Here is a 15,668-nt window from a genome sequence, read left to right on the forward strand (position 1 = left end):
TATGAAGCCATTGTAAAATTTACTGTTACATATTACATATTTATATTGTGATGCTATGGTATTTTTTGCTGGTAATCAGCTTACTTCGTTGTAAATAGAAAAGCCTGACAACGTCACTGCTAAATACCTGCAAGTATTGACACGCCCCCAACTCGTACTGATCGGAGCTTAAAGAAAATTACGAGCTTCCCACTGGTATTTACGACATTGTGGTGGCATTCATGTAGGTTCTGCTCGTAAATACGATCTTTCCGACATGACTTGAACGCACCATTAGATGCATGTATGAATATCTATATCTGCAATAGACTTCAGTAGATGATTTTGCAATACAAGACGAAGGCATCAGCTAACACGACATTAAAAAGTTATTATGTGTTAATACATATAAAAACACAAACCAACACATTCTCACCTGTTAAAAGGTGTTATCCCATATCTTCAGGAATTCAAATCTCGGCAGTTTCGCAACATCACACACACATCTTGTATGAACGTCATTTTTATTAATGTACTATTTCTTTGTCTATACAATACTGAATTCTCATTCTCTTTGTCCACCATTTTAGATTCAATTATCCATGAAACTCTGTGCAATCTGTTGTGGGATTGCCTTTCAGCAAAATATGGGCTGCTGCCATAGAATTTGACCAAAACAAGCAGAACTTCTAGAACAGTCTTTGTGTCAAAAGTTCATCTCTCACTAGGTATTTTTTGCTGTTTTTGGGGCTGCCGAAACCAAACATCACTCACATTGAGGGCTGTAAGCAACTAGGCCTTGCAGTCTGGCAGAGTATTCGGGCACATACGAACACTCTCTCTCTCGCCTGACAAAACTCCAGATGTTCCTTCCTCTGTGAAGCTCTGAGTAAAGAAAATGACTCAAACAAAAAGGCAGCTCCCCCCACTTCAAATGGAAACAATAACCATAAAGCAGAAAGTGAACATACGGCCATCATGTACATATGATGTGCTTCAGTGCAAGCATGTAGGCTCGTGTTTCACTCTCCCTGTAAACAGACCTCGCTCACACTGTCAGTCACGTAGATGATCCGCCCTCTTCAGGCTGTGTGAGGTATTGCTACAGATATTCTGGTGATGGCTTTACAACACTGCTACTCAGAGGAAAAGTGTATCTTAAATATAGAAAAAAAATTAGTTGAAATATCTGACTTTTCACAAAATTAAAGTGACCTTAAAAGTTTAGCTGATATTTACGCTTCCATTGAGTTCATAAGTGTTAAATATTATTAAATATTTAATTTCGAACGTGCACTAGATTGTGTAACTTCTTTTTTGCTTGCAAATTCTATTAACATTCTGTGCAAAGTGCAGATTTTGTTATCTGAAAACAAGGTTTTGAATCTGAACTTGTCCTTTGCAGATACTGTATATGGGAGCTGTGAAGAAGAAGCCCATATAGGAGACACATTTGAGATCACTAGGATATTTTTCTCAGGAGAAACATCTGAGAAGAAGGAAATATAAGCACAAGTCTCCATTTGTTCTCCATTAAAAACAAGATTTCATTTCATTTTATTAAATACTTTCGCAAAATATCCAGTGGTGATATTTCAATAAAAGTTCCCAAAAGGAAACAACAAAAAAAAAAAAGGGAAAAATTATAAATATGTGAGGTCAGATAAAAATTTGGAAATTTGTGAGAATGTGTGAATATCTGAAGATATTGTTTCTAGTGTTTCTAGTATTTACATGCGTTCATGTATGTTTTTACGTGCAAACACGTATGCATGTGCTCCTGTTGGCTGTCAAGAATGAGGATGAAGATATAAAATGGCCCCCTGGTCTTCCAGTCTCTTCAGAACTTGAGCCTCTTGGTTGAGATCATGGTAGGAATTCTGAAACAACAGAATGTTACACAATGTTACACACTATTAGAAGAAAACGTTCTATGTAGAAGGGTTCTGTCTGACATCATATATAGAACCTTTCATGGGTTCCCATCAAGGGATCATTTTATGGAATTAGTTTTAATTCACTTTATTTCGATAGTCCACTTCAGACATTCTAGTAGACTGTTTAATATTCTGATGCTCCCCAACTATAACTAACTTATTCCACTAACCCTAAACAGTCTACTCCGGGCTCTACAGTGCGACCGTTCCAGTCGCATTTGAAATTGAACGTGTTTTTGCAGCAGTGAGCAATGTAGCCAATCACAGACATATCTGTTGATTTCTTGAACACAATAGCCAATCAGAGGCGTTTAAGTTAATATCCACTCACTGCTCAAAACGCTGGAGTTTGTTCAGTGCTGAGCTCAGTCAAAGACTATTTGGTTCAGTGCAAAATCGCAAATACTTTCATTATAACAAAGTAAAGACACAATGTAAATGAGAGATTCATTGTGCAGTGTATTATAATGGAAGTTTGTGGGATTGTGATGATTTGAGACGAGTGACTGCTTTTTAATGACTATAAAGGGAGTTTGCAAATGTAATACTGATTTTATTCAATTAATATTAAGTGACTTACATTTTTGGTTCACTTACAGTATTGTCAGATTTTGCAATGAAAATAGTTCCAAACAAAATTACAGCTGAACCGTTGCTCATCTCAGAGCAAACACAGTTGTTTCGTTTATGAATGAATCTGCATTTACAAACTAATCTAGTGAGTCAATGATTCAATGACTCAGTCATATAGACAGTTGACAATGAATCAGCCGTTTGAATGAATTGATTGAATGAATGATTCAGTGAAAAAAGACAGTGACTTGCTGCCCCCTACTGGCGCTTATAGTTTCATTTTTGAAGTATCATTTCAGTTATTTAAATCATTTTCTATATTCAAAACCTTCTATTTAAAACATTAATCTCATAACATTGTTATTCATTCATGCCACTTCTGAGCCTTTTTGTTCTTCTGTGTCACCTCTGCAGTGCAAATATGAATTTTGTTGATACTGATTTCATTTGATTAGTGACTTACCCTTCCTGATTGTGTCTTATTATTCTAACGTGACATAGGCGGAAGTACGGATCCAGTGTCTACAAAGCGAACGTGCAAAGACTAAGTCAAACGGCCTTTACAAAAAAAAGGTAAAACAATGATGTCGGACGATTTTGAAGTTGGAGGAGAAAATGAGATGGAGTTTTTCGCCCTACTGCAGTACTTCTGCTATGTCATGTGTGACCTTTCCAATGTGATTATGTAATGCGTGGAGCATCGCAGAGCAGTGCAAGACGAGCATTTGCGGTTAAAAAGTATATATATATATATATTTTTTTTTTTAATAAAATGATGATCTTATCTCTTGATAAGACTCTTATTCCTCGTCTGGGATCGTGTAGAGCTCTTTGAAGCTGCACTGAAACTGACATTTGGACCTTCAACCTGTTGAACCCCAGTGAAGTCCACTATATGGAGAAAAATCCTTTCTTTTCGACTGAAGAATGAAAGACATAAACATCTTGGATGACATGGGGGTGAGTAAATTATCAGAACATTTTAATTTAATTCCTTTAAGCAGACAGTTTAATAGAATATCTGAAGTGGACTATTGAAATAAAGTGTTACCCAGTTTTTCCATTGCAAAAACCAACCTTCATTGACTTCATTGTTTCTTGTCCATAATAATGAATGGGCAGTTTCTGGTTTTGGAACTCTGGATATCCAAATCCAGCGAGGTGCACAACGTCACAGTAGTTTAGTGCCACAAATACTGCCAGAATACCAGTGGTGGGATGGATTGGTTTCTGAAGGAGAAACAAAAACAGAGCAAGTGCTTCAGATAACAGTCTGTTTAATAGTGTTTGTCCTCCTGCAGGGGGCGGCTGAAGACAGCTTTAACTTTCCTAAGAATGGTTAAACACTTGGCTTTTAGTCCAAGCCATTTATATGTCATCCCTCCCCTTTGGTCCACCTGAAACCGTCCAGCTGACGTAACGTAACCTCTTTTGAAAGAAAAAAAAAAGCTCTTTGAAATGTTCCACACAACCTTTAATAGGAGATATGTCAACATTGTACATAAAACTGAGGTTTTAAACCTCATCACTTTGTAGATGTTGTAAAAACGTTGAACACACACCTACACTGCAATAAAAACATTGCAATATACCACTTAAAATGTTTTCGCTGTGAATTATTGCCAGAAATTACCTTCTGTATGTTGGAAAATGTCTGCTTAGTAAGAGGAAAGTGATGCATCTAGGTTTTTTCCAGCCCTGGCTGCTTAAGTTGTGTCTATCTCTCTCTTTCCAAGTCATTAGCTTTTCCGCATTGCTCCATGATTTCCGCAGCTACTGATTCGTTCACTCCTACACAAAGCATCCTCTCTAAACACACTCGTACATCTCCTCAGAGGCGCAAATCTCAGCCTCCATTTCAACAACAGTGTCACCATTTTCACATCATGTTCAAATTAGAACAGAGACTTCCTACTTTCTTCTTTCCTTCTTGTTAATGGTCTTTCCTTTCCAAATACATTACGCAACACCCTTGCCACTGTGCTCCGAGTTACTCATGTAGAACTTTTACAAATATCAAGCTTGTTGAGTTTTAAATGATAAAACAATATATGTAGTATTAATTCAACATTATAGATTTGGACTCTTGGACACGTCAATTTGTTCGAAATTGAGGTTTTCACATAAATGAGTTCATTAAGCCCTCGTCTAGCGATCCCAATGCTCTAATAGCAATTAAACATCTAAAAGTATCTTTATTTGCATGTTTTCTGAGAGGAGTATCTTTCCTTTGCCCATGAAAAATGCTGTTTTTCTCTGCTTGCTTCTCGAGGACTGGCGCTTTCCTCAGCACAAGTCTGGTATCGTTTAAAAGCGCAGCATTCCAACTTTGTGAATATTCATAGTAAATTCTCGATGGCACGAGTCTGAACCAATGAGATGTGATTTTCAAACCCATGCTGATGTAAACAAAACAAAACAAAAATATATCTTATATATATGGGTTTTGACTTGGTTTGTGCAAATCTGGTGGTATTACCAGGGATTTTAAGGTTTGGTTGCTGGTGATTTTGTTTTTGGAACCTTGAGAAAACTTTAACTCGATTTTTCTCAAAATTGACTTTGCTGAATATCGACTTCAAATAGTCATTTTTTGGATTCCAATGAATCATACATCATTTTGAAGGTTTTTTTAACACAGAATATGAAAATAAAAACCTTTTTTTTTTTGAAAATTTGCTCATTGCGACTAATTTTGCCAGCATGGGTCACATATTAGCTAAAATTATATTTGTGGATTAAGTTTTCAAATATTGTTTTGTGCCCTGTAAATAATAATGTGTGTTCCTCGTAAATGGTAATAATAATAATAATAATAATAATAATACTCAGAAGGATAATTATCAATAAACCTGGCTAGATTGTCTTCTGTTGTGATTCTAGCTAATGAAATATTATAGAATTAAACATAAAATAAACATACATTTTAAAGATTTGATCAATTTCCATGATTTTTCATGCCTGTAAATTATTATTTTTTAAATAAATTCCCTTGTATTTAAATGTTTTTTTTTTTTTTTTATGACCATGAACCCTGAATAAACTACAGATGTTACAAAGTAACAGACAAGCTTTAAGATTTCCTGTAGTTATTTTCCGTTTTCTTGCTCTACTTCTAATTTTAGAAGGCAACAGTTCTGCTAGCGTTTCCCGTTAAAGGCCCCCTTGACAGTCTGAAGGCTGCGCTGGTTGTTGGTAATAAGTGTCCAGGCTAAGAACTAGTATGTTGATGTTTGACTAAAAACATCAGTTTCGGTCCGTTTTTCTGGCATGTGGATGTGCACGTGTGTTTCTCCCATGTTTATTGACATAGTACGGCTCTGTTTGCCGTGTCATCTCTGTGATTCTGGCTGTCGGCCCAGAGTTAGCAGGTTTTCTTGTCAGCGAGATACACGGGAGGACAACCTTCTTAAGCAGCCCGAGGAATATGAAGAAGTACATCTGTTGCACGTGTGTCTGGTCGACTAAGCGGAATAAATGTCTGCCTGACAGAAATATGTGGAGGGGTGTGCCTCCAAAAATACAAAACTACACTGAGGATGTATGCGTATGTTTGTCTAAGCGTGACTGACACTGTGCTTAGTTTAAAAATATAGGTGACAAAATGATAAAGAAAGATAGATGGACACAGAGAGAGAGGGAAGAGTTTGGTTGGGAGGAGGTGCAAAGCACTTTGTTCTTGTATTCCCTGGCTGTTACTAGCCTTAGATAACATGCACCAGAAATAAACAGACACACTTCGAATCATAATTTTATGTAAACCTCTGTAGAGTATCAGGATAGGTCTCCGATTATACGTAGATAACTGACCGTACAGACATTTCACAGTAACAAATCTCTTGGCTCTCACTAAAAAAACAAGCAGAATCCAAAATTAACACACGTGAGTGAAAATTGGCTTTGGTGAGTTAAACGCTTGCCAATTGGCTGGTCATTTTATTAGAAACAGCATAACATCAATCTGTAAGAATGATCATCTGACCTTCACTACTGTAAGTGACACAAACAAAAAGCAAAGACATACACTCCCGTTCAAACGTTTGAGCTCAGTAGGATTTTCTTTTGTTTGTTTTTTTTTAAAGAAATTGACTTTTATTCAGCAAGTATGCATTCATTTGATCAAAGGGGACTGTTTAGACATTTAAAATGTTACAGAAGATTTGTATTTTAAATAAATGATGTTCTTTCAATGTATCAAAGAATTCTTAAAAAAAATTGTTGTTCAACATTGATAATAATCAGAAATGTTTCTTGAGCAGCAAATCATCATATTAGAATGATTTCTGAAGGATCATGTGACATTGAAGACTGGAATCACAGGAATAAATTACATTTTACAATGTATTCACACAGAAAACAGCTATTTTAAATTGTAATACCTCATAATATGACGGTTTTTACAGCATTTTTATCAAATAAATGCAGCCTTGCTGAGCATAAGAGACTTCTTTTAAAATCATTAAAAACAATCTTACCGAGCCCAAACTTTGTTTAAGCCATTTGCATAAAAATGTTACACCTTCAACTTTCACCTGGAAAATTTCTTCATGTGAATGTTTTGCATCATGCAAACAGTGTTCCTCACACAAAACACAGGAGACTCGGCTCACAACTTACTTTAATAGAGTTTAAAGCATGCCCCATGCAATTTTGTTGCCACCTTGTGAAAGAACTGATTAGTGCAAAACAAATTCAATGCACTCGTGCAACTTGCAATTGTGAGGCACACATACTATTCTGGTGACGAAATTTGCGCTACATGCATTGTACACGGACCCGCACATATGTGTAAAAACCAAAGTATACTTTGGATCATAATTTGTGAATACTGACTGTGAAATGTAGTTTGCACACAATTTGTGCACTATTGATGAGGAACAGTGTACTTTAAATGTACTTTGAAGTAAAACTTTTAATCTGTCATTATTACAAAGTGAACTTTTCAAAAGTGTACTTAAGTGTGTTAAGAAACATAGTAGCCCTAGTGAAAGTGTATTCTCTTTAAGTGCACTTAAGTGGCCTTTTATTTCATTAATATTATATTATTATCTGAAAGTACAGTTTAAAAAATACTTTTAAGATTTGAAGTATGCTACATGTGCACATTCAAATAGAATTAAGCGCACTTGTGTTTCACAAGGGACCCTTTAGCAACAGAAACAGCATATTAAGGGAAATGTCATCACACGTTTTGATGAAATACATGCAGCACAAGAGACTTCTTTCAAAAATCATCATTTACAAAATAAAAGCGTTATAATTCTCCCTGCTCTCCACTGCTTCATGAATGTTATAGACACTACAATCACATTCTTATAAACCTTATCAGCCCCCACGTTTTTCATGGGAGTGAATCCATATGAGAAAAACCGCCCTCTTTCTCACAAATTTGAGATTAGAGAGGAGCTCACTAATGGAGACTTTGAAGCATCAGGATTTGTAACTCAACACCAAATGTCAACCGGCTGGACTCTCCTTAAAACCTTTTATCTAAAATGTATCATTAATTCACATTTTTTCTTAGCATGCCACATGCAATTGTGTCAAGAATCCATTTATGATGCTTTAAAATGCTGCCTATGCAAGCAATTTATTAGGTTTTTAAAAAATATCATTTCAATCATTTCATTACTGTCAAATACATAAGTGGAACAATATATATAGATGACCAAGATGTTAGCAGCAGATGCTTTAAGTCCAGTAAGATGTGAGGTGGAGCCTCCATGGGTCGGACTTGTTTGTTCAGCACATCCCACAGATGCTCGATTGGATTGAGATCTGGGGGATTTGGAGGCCAAGTCAACACCTCAAACTCGTTGTTGTGCTCCTCAAACCATTCCTGAACCATTTTTGCTTTGTGTCAGGAGCATTATCCTGCAGAAAGAGGCCACAGCCACCAGGGAATACCGTTTCCATGAAAGGGTGTACATGGTCTGCATCAGTGCTTAGGTAGGTGGTACGTGTCAAAGTAACATCCACATGGATGGCAGGACTCAAGGTTTCCCAGCAGAACATTGCCCAAAGCATCACACTGCCTCAGTTCTGATGCTCACGTGTCCACTGTTGGCTCTTTCGGCGGTGGACAGGGGTCAGCATGGGCACCCTGACTGGTCTGCAGCTATGCAAAACAAACTGTGATGCACTGTGTATTCTGACACCTTTCTATCAGAACCAGCATTAACTTCTTGAGCAATTTGAGCTACAGTAGCTCATCTGCTGGATCGGATGACACGGGCCAGCCTTTGCTCCCCACGTGCATCAATGAGCACTTTTGATAGATACTGACCACTGCAGACCAGGAACACCCCACAAGAGCTGCAGTTTTGGAGATGCCCTGATCCAGTTGTCTAGCCATCACAATTTGGTCCTTGTCAAACTCGCTCAAATCCTTACGCTTGCCCATTTTTCCTGCTTCTAACACATCAACTTTGAGGACAAAATGTCCACTCGCCTAATATATCCACCCACTAACAGGTGGCGTGATGAAGAGATGATCAGTGTTATTCACTTCACCTGTCAGTGCTCATAATGTTATGCCTGATCGGTGTATATCCACACTGGAATATCTGTTCTGCCAAAGTAAGTGCATTTCCATGGTGATGAGAGTGTTTATCATTCCCTGGAGCCTGGTCATGCGTGCAGATCTCACCTGTTGTCGGCGTGGTTGCAAAGGAATTTGCAGAAGCTTGCTGGCTGTTAGGCGAAGGAAATATGGGTCCAGGACCCGGATCTGACTGGCCTGGCCGAGCCAGATCTGAGGAGGCGGCTTCCAGAAACCCTTTCGAACCTAAATCAAGCACAGAGAGAAAACAGCGCCTCATGATTACTGGGAAATCGGGGGGAAATCTGGCAGAGGTTTAAAAAAAAACAAGTGAGACGGACTGACCCTCTTCTCGTCATATAGGATTTCTTTGAGCCAGCGGAGGTCCTGCTGTTTGAAAGGAACCAGGACCAGCAGGGTGTCCGGGTCATTGTGGATACCCGGATTATAGGAGGCGGATTCGGGGTAAAACAGACGCAGAGTGGTCTTGTTACCCACATCCTCCTCGAAGCCTCTCACTGGGGCGTCATTCAGCCTGACACACAAAGTGGGGGACAAAAGCAATTTATATTAATGTCAAAGGTCAAATCAGAGCTGGAAATGCATGTTGAACTCAAATCAAGTCGTAATAAGCATTGATAATATGAGTGCGTAGGATTTAATATCAATGCAGTGCACCACAATAATGCAATTTTCAGAGTTGGTGCTGGTCATGATTTGTGAATATTGACTGTACAATGTAGTTTGCACACAGTTTGTGCACTGTTGATGATGAATAGTGCTAAAGCTTGCCAGAAAACACTACTCATTAAGCCGATTTATGAGGTGACAGGCCTGTGAGGCCAAAACTGCATTTCCCGTTATTTCAAATGGCATCAAGAGAACGATAAAATGCATAATAGAGTCAATTACAGACCTTATTTACACTCTTTGCCCTTGATTTTGCTACACCAGTGCTAAAAAAGCTTCCTGACTTTGGCAGTATGTTAAAAAGAGAGAAGAAATATGAAATTGCCTAACACATCCATTTTTTTCCAGATAAAATGTATTCGTACATCACCTCATAATTACGACCTCCGAGCTCGTAAGTAGGAGGACTTGAAAGCCGCAATACATCTCACTGTAAACTGTGTGTGCGTTTCACTCTGTGAATGTGTTGCGGACCAGGTCAACCTAAAGTGTTCGGATTACAATAGTGGACATTTTTGAGGCAGAGCCAAACCTGTGATGTAACATTGTCATTGTTTGCAAAGCTACTTGGAAACAAATAATAGCAACACAATGGGAAATTAACTGCAAAAAAATCCACCATTGGGAAGGGAGGGGTGATTTTTTAAAAGAATTTACAATTTCCTGCCACACCTTGTGACAACTTGAAAAGAGTTCTTAATACAAAAATAATAAACTTTAATAAACATGCTTAAGTGCGAACTGAATGTAATGTTTTCAGACATTGCATGTTATTTACAATTCATTGAAATTATAGTTCGAATTTATATTAAATGCAATTCGTTGAACTTAAGAGTGTTTTTGACCCACTTAAGTAGCACATCTTTATATGCAATTTCATAATTACTTACATTTTCTTTGAAATATGGTTAAAGTGTGCTGCTGAATGTACCGACAAGCATTTAAGATGTATTTAATGTATTTGTTATTTGTTATGATGAAAATGCATTTAAAATATATTAACTTTAAATGTAACATCAAATATCACACTACAGTTAAAATTATATAATCAAGTACTTTACATGTGCTTTAGTCAACACATCAAAATAAGTGTTCTTCTTTAAAGCATGACAAAATAAAATAATAAATAATAATGATTTAAAATGTTAATATTAATCTGCCATTATTACAAAGTGCACTTAAGTATGTTAAGAAATAAAGTAATGAAAGTGCTCTCTTTAAGTACACTTTTATTTCATTAATATTATATTATTATATTAATTAATAATATATACTATTATTATATATTATTATCAGAAAGCACATTCAAATACAACTTGTTTTTCACAAGCGCCCCTTTAGCAACAAAAACATATTAGCATTTTAAGGGAAACAATTGTATTGCGATCACGTTTTTATGAAATAAATGCAGCATAAGAGACTTCTTTCGAAAATCATCAGTTACAAAACAAAAGTGAATGTTATAGACACTACAAACACATCCTTATCAATTCATCCCCACATTGCATGTCATTTTTTATGGGAGTGAATCCATGCAGGAAAAACCGCCCTCTTTCTCATAAATGAGATTAGAGAGGAGCTGGTGTTCTGCTCACTAATGGAGACTTTGAAGCATCAGGATTTGTAACTCAACACCAAATGTCAACCGGCTGGACTCTCCTCCCCCGCCGTGATTAGCTTCTGAGAACACACGGTGAGGAGGGGGAGACCATGGAAAAATGCACTCAGCCAAACTCTGCCGTTTGTTAGAGGCTTACAAGAAATAAAATGGCATTAGTTCATTCCAAGGCTATAAATCGGCTTGAGAATCAAAGGTTGAGAAACAGTAGCCAAGCAGTGCTCTAATTGCAGGAGGTATTGCTAAGTGAGCCTATTTTATACCACTTAACAGATTTACAATAAAACAAGAATGCAAAACGCAAGCCAGAGTAACAGAAATGCTATCGTTCCCTCGACCAAAAGAAAAATATATTCAGCGGATAGATGGAGATGGAAAACGAGATGGAGAGGAGAAATGAACTAAAAAGCTCACGCTAAAACTTTCTGGGAAATATAAAACAGAGACTTTTTCAAAGAAAGAGGACTAGTAAGTGGTAAATAAAAGCAGTGTAACAGAAATGCTGAAAGAGGTCAAACAAAGGTGGAGGTCTTTTTTTTTTTTTACCTGATCACCACGTCGTATTTGTTAATGATCTCCCCCAGTGAAGTGTTTTTTATGGAAAAGCCGTTTCCAATGACTGCACATGTCCTGCAATCTAAACTGCTGACACAAAAAAGGCACTTTCCATGAATACGGTACACAAAAGGGCCTCAAAAAAATGATGTTTATTTTTTTCTTTTCAACAAATAGTCAGTGAAATGAGGCGCTTAACTTCAGAAAATGTTGCTCATCAAGATAAATATTATACAGGCAGTTTTATTTTCTATGCAATTTCTATGAAAATTAGGTATTTCAGAAAAACAATAATAATAATTTATTCAGACACCTTGAACATTTCATTCATTAACCCCCTGGAGTCTGAGGCTGATTTGGGGCCTGGAGAAGTTTTGACATGCCCTGACATTTGTGCTTTTTTCAGTTGTTCATAAACATATTAATGACAAAAGTGTCATTACACTGTATTCAGCACAAACTAGGCTACCATAATATGTGAGGAACATGTATGTACATGTTTGTGTTTTTGAAGGAATAACATTTATGCGTGGTTATTGAAAAAACAAAAAACTTAAGTCACTGAAATAAGGCCCAAAAAATAATATTAAATCTGTGTTCACAAGACTTCTGGGTATTGGAGGTTGTAGACTAGAGTTTTTGCTTCAAAATGATGTAAAAAGTATCCTGACTACTCTTTCATATAAAACAATAGAGAGATTTAAATTTTCTAAAACATCTTTGGTCAAGAAACAGTATGCGTGGAGGCTTGAATCATCATGAATAATGGGTCATTTACACCTGAGAAGACAAAAGAATCGCATAATAATGACATGAAATGACTTGCATAATAATGAGCTCTTTCAGTCAGGTAGGCTGTGAAAAAACCCTCTGTGATCATGTGGTGTATATCAAACATACAGAAAAACAGCAATACTATATTTAGCTTAAAAGCATGCACATTTGGAGAAATATTGATGGATTCTCATATGTTTGTCAATTTTCTATACAGAGGAGTAATATTTATTCAGGATTTATTGTCATTACTATGAGCGCTGGATACTGTGTTTTCAATTCATACTTGCAGCCGGAGGGCGCTCTGTACACCTTTAGTCCACAAATGCCTGCTAAAGAAGAACAGGCAATCCAGGAACTAACCGAACTAACAGAGGCCAGAGATCGCTAACTATGGCTATTCAAAACACTTTTCAAGCGTCTGAATAGCGCTCGCTCCGTGGGCGTGGCCACATTAGCGGATAATGAGCTGAATCACGGACTTCTGACATGGCTCTCTTTTAATACAGATTACATAAACAGAGAATATTTGTTTTCAATTTGACTTACACAATTTAAAACCTGACATTTGAACGTTTTTTAGACATAAGTCTCATTTTTGTGTCATCATTATTCACTAAGTTACAGTTCATTTTCTGAGAACTATCAGATTGGAGTTCGTTCAGAGGGAGACGAGAGATCACACATCATGTTAGTTTTCTTTATTTTGCAAAAAGCACAACATTTTGTTTTTACTCTGAGTGTACACAAATAAAAGAAGATATTCAACAGATTAAAATGGTGTATAACTCTTAATTGTATGTGCAACATTGACGAAGTATTTTGAGTCTCTTTCACACTGGTAAGAAAAAAACCGCGGTGGTATCGCCGGCGATACCCTCAGACCTCAGAGTGTTAATACAGTTTATTCACTATAGTTTAAAAAAAGTGGTAATAAAATATGACAAGATCTCAGAGTTAAACTGTGTCAGAAAAAAAAAAAAAATCTTAATTATGACAGATAACACTTAAACAAAACATGGTCAGGTCAAAGTGTCTGAATAATTTTTGGCTCCAAATTTGTATCAATTTTACTGGTAGTCCACTGTATGAAGAATTTTTGGGTATAATATGTCACAGTTTACTTTATTTTGCTATCCTCACTTACAGAAATGAACTATTGTGTCCTGCACCCACTAGTGTAAAAAATAATCTCTGATATAAAATTTTTGGTTTGACTGTATATATTTATACAGTTGTGCTCTAAAGTTTACATACCCCTTGCAGAATCTGCAAAAATGTTAATTATTTTAACAAAATAAAAAGGATCATGAAAATTGCATGTTATTTTTTATTTAGTACTGTCCTGAATAAACTATTTCACAAAACAGTTCTTTACATAAAGACCACAAGAAAAAAAAAAAAAAAAAAAAAAAAAAAAAAAGCAGAATTTATAAAAATGACCCCATTCAAAAGTTTACATACCCTTGATTTTCAATACTGTGTGTGGTTACCTGATGATCCACGACTGTTTTTTTGTTTTGTGATAGTTTTTTTATGAGTCTCTTATTTGTCCTGAACAGTCAAACTGACCAACGTTCTTCAGAAAAATTCTCCAGGTCCTGCAGATTCTTCAGTTTTCCAGCATCTTTTGCATATTTGAACCCTTTCCAGCAGTGACTGTATGATTTTGAGATCTGATGCTCCAGAAGGAAATACGATTCATTAAGAGCCGGAGGTGAAAACTTTCCTTCTGGAGCATCAGTGAATGTTTGAACCTTTTTAATAGTTGAGTTTGAGTCCCTCAGTTGTCCTCAGTGTGAAAAGATGAATCTCAAAATCAATCAGTCACTGCTGGAAAGGGTTCAAATATGCAAAAGATGCTGGAAAACTGAAGAATCTGCAGGACCTGAAGGATTTTTCTGAAGAATGTTGGGCAGTTTAACTGTTCAGGACAAACAAGAGACTCATGAACAACCATCACAAAACATAAAAACAGTCGTGGATCATCCAGGTAATCACACACAGTATTGAGAATCAAGGGTATCTAAATTTTTGAATGGGTCATTTTTATAAATTCAGCTATTTTTTGACTATATGTAAACATCTCTTATGCAAAATATCTTATTCAGGACAGTACTAAGTTAAAAATTACACACATGTTGCATGATCCCTCTTATTTTGTTAAAATAATTAACATTTTACAGATTCTGTAAGGGGTATGTAAACTTTTGAGCACAACTGTATATAATATTTGAGGTTTATTTTCTATGCAAATTTGCAATTTGCAATTTCTGGAACATGTCTAAATACAATTTAAAATCCTGATTTATGTGATTTCCCTAGTGAAAAATAAATATACTAAATTGTACTTGAAATACATTTATTTCATGCTAAGTATAATACAAATACATTTACATATTGTTAATGTGCTAAATAAAAATACCCTGCAATTGTAATGTTGGTATATTAAAGTGGTATACTTAAAATTTTGTACTTAATGCACTTTGTTTGTGCGGAAATAGTGCTGAACTCCAACTAAAGATGTACTGAAGTATATTTGATTGTGCTAAAGTGAAACTAGTGCAAGTATACTTTATGTACACTTTAAATATCTTGTATTTAAAGATGAACATTATTCAAAGTTCATATAAACCTTATCAATAAGTAATAGTAATACTCCAAATAAGGTTTAATTATAATGTTTATAACAGTAAGTCTCAAGTGATATGTCAGTTAATATATTTGAACTATACTTAGTATGAAATAAATGTCTTAAATATATTACTTTTTTACTAGGGTTGGTTTTCTATCAATAAACATTAAACAAACATCCAAATTAAACAGGGAAAATTAGCCATCACTATAGGAGCTACTGAGTTTTACTTCTCATTTTAAAATACCGTTCTTCCGTCTTTTCAGGGGTTATCATCATACGGAAACCAAGATAATTTTGAACATGAACAAGAACATTACTGTTGTTCATTTGGAATACGTGCTGTAATTCATGCCACACTACAGA

General features: G+C 36.0%; 1 protein-coding gene across 4 annotated transcripts in view; it reads right to left on the reverse strand.

Annotated features, from left to right (window-relative positions):
• Positions 1 to 486: 486 nt before the first annotated feature.
• Positions 487 to 15,668, reverse strand: part of st3gal4 (ST3 beta-galactoside alpha-2,3-sialyltransferase 4) — a 68,804-nt gene continuing 53,622 nt past the window's right edge. For 3 of the 4 annotated variants that reach the window (XM_048169288.1, XM_048169287.1, XM_048169289.1), the window contains exons 7-11: positions 11,885 to 11,983; positions 9,376 to 9,565; positions 9,139 to 9,276; positions 3,567 to 3,719; positions 487 to 1,859 (exon numbers count right to left, since the gene is read on the reverse strand). In XM_048169288.1, the coding sequence (XP_048025245.1) occupies positions 1,770 to 1,859; positions 3,567 to 3,719; positions 9,139 to 9,276; positions 9,376 to 9,565; positions 11,885 to 11,983 (670 nt within the window). In that variant the 3' untranslated portion in view covers positions 487 to 1,769. The remainder of the gene's footprint in view (positions 1,860 to 3,566; positions 3,720 to 9,138; positions 9,277 to 9,375; positions 9,566 to 11,884; positions 11,984 to 15,668) is intronic. The other variant, XM_048169290.1, reaches the window with a different exon arrangement.

The sequence above is a fragment of the Megalobrama amblycephala genome, linkage group LG19 (genome assembly GCF_018812025.1).
Source record: "Megalobrama amblycephala isolate DHTTF-2021 linkage group LG19, ASM1881202v1, whole genome shotgun sequence".
Classification (NCBI taxonomy): domain Eukaryota; kingdom Metazoa; phylum Chordata; class Actinopteri; order Cypriniformes; family Xenocyprididae; genus Megalobrama; species Megalobrama amblycephala.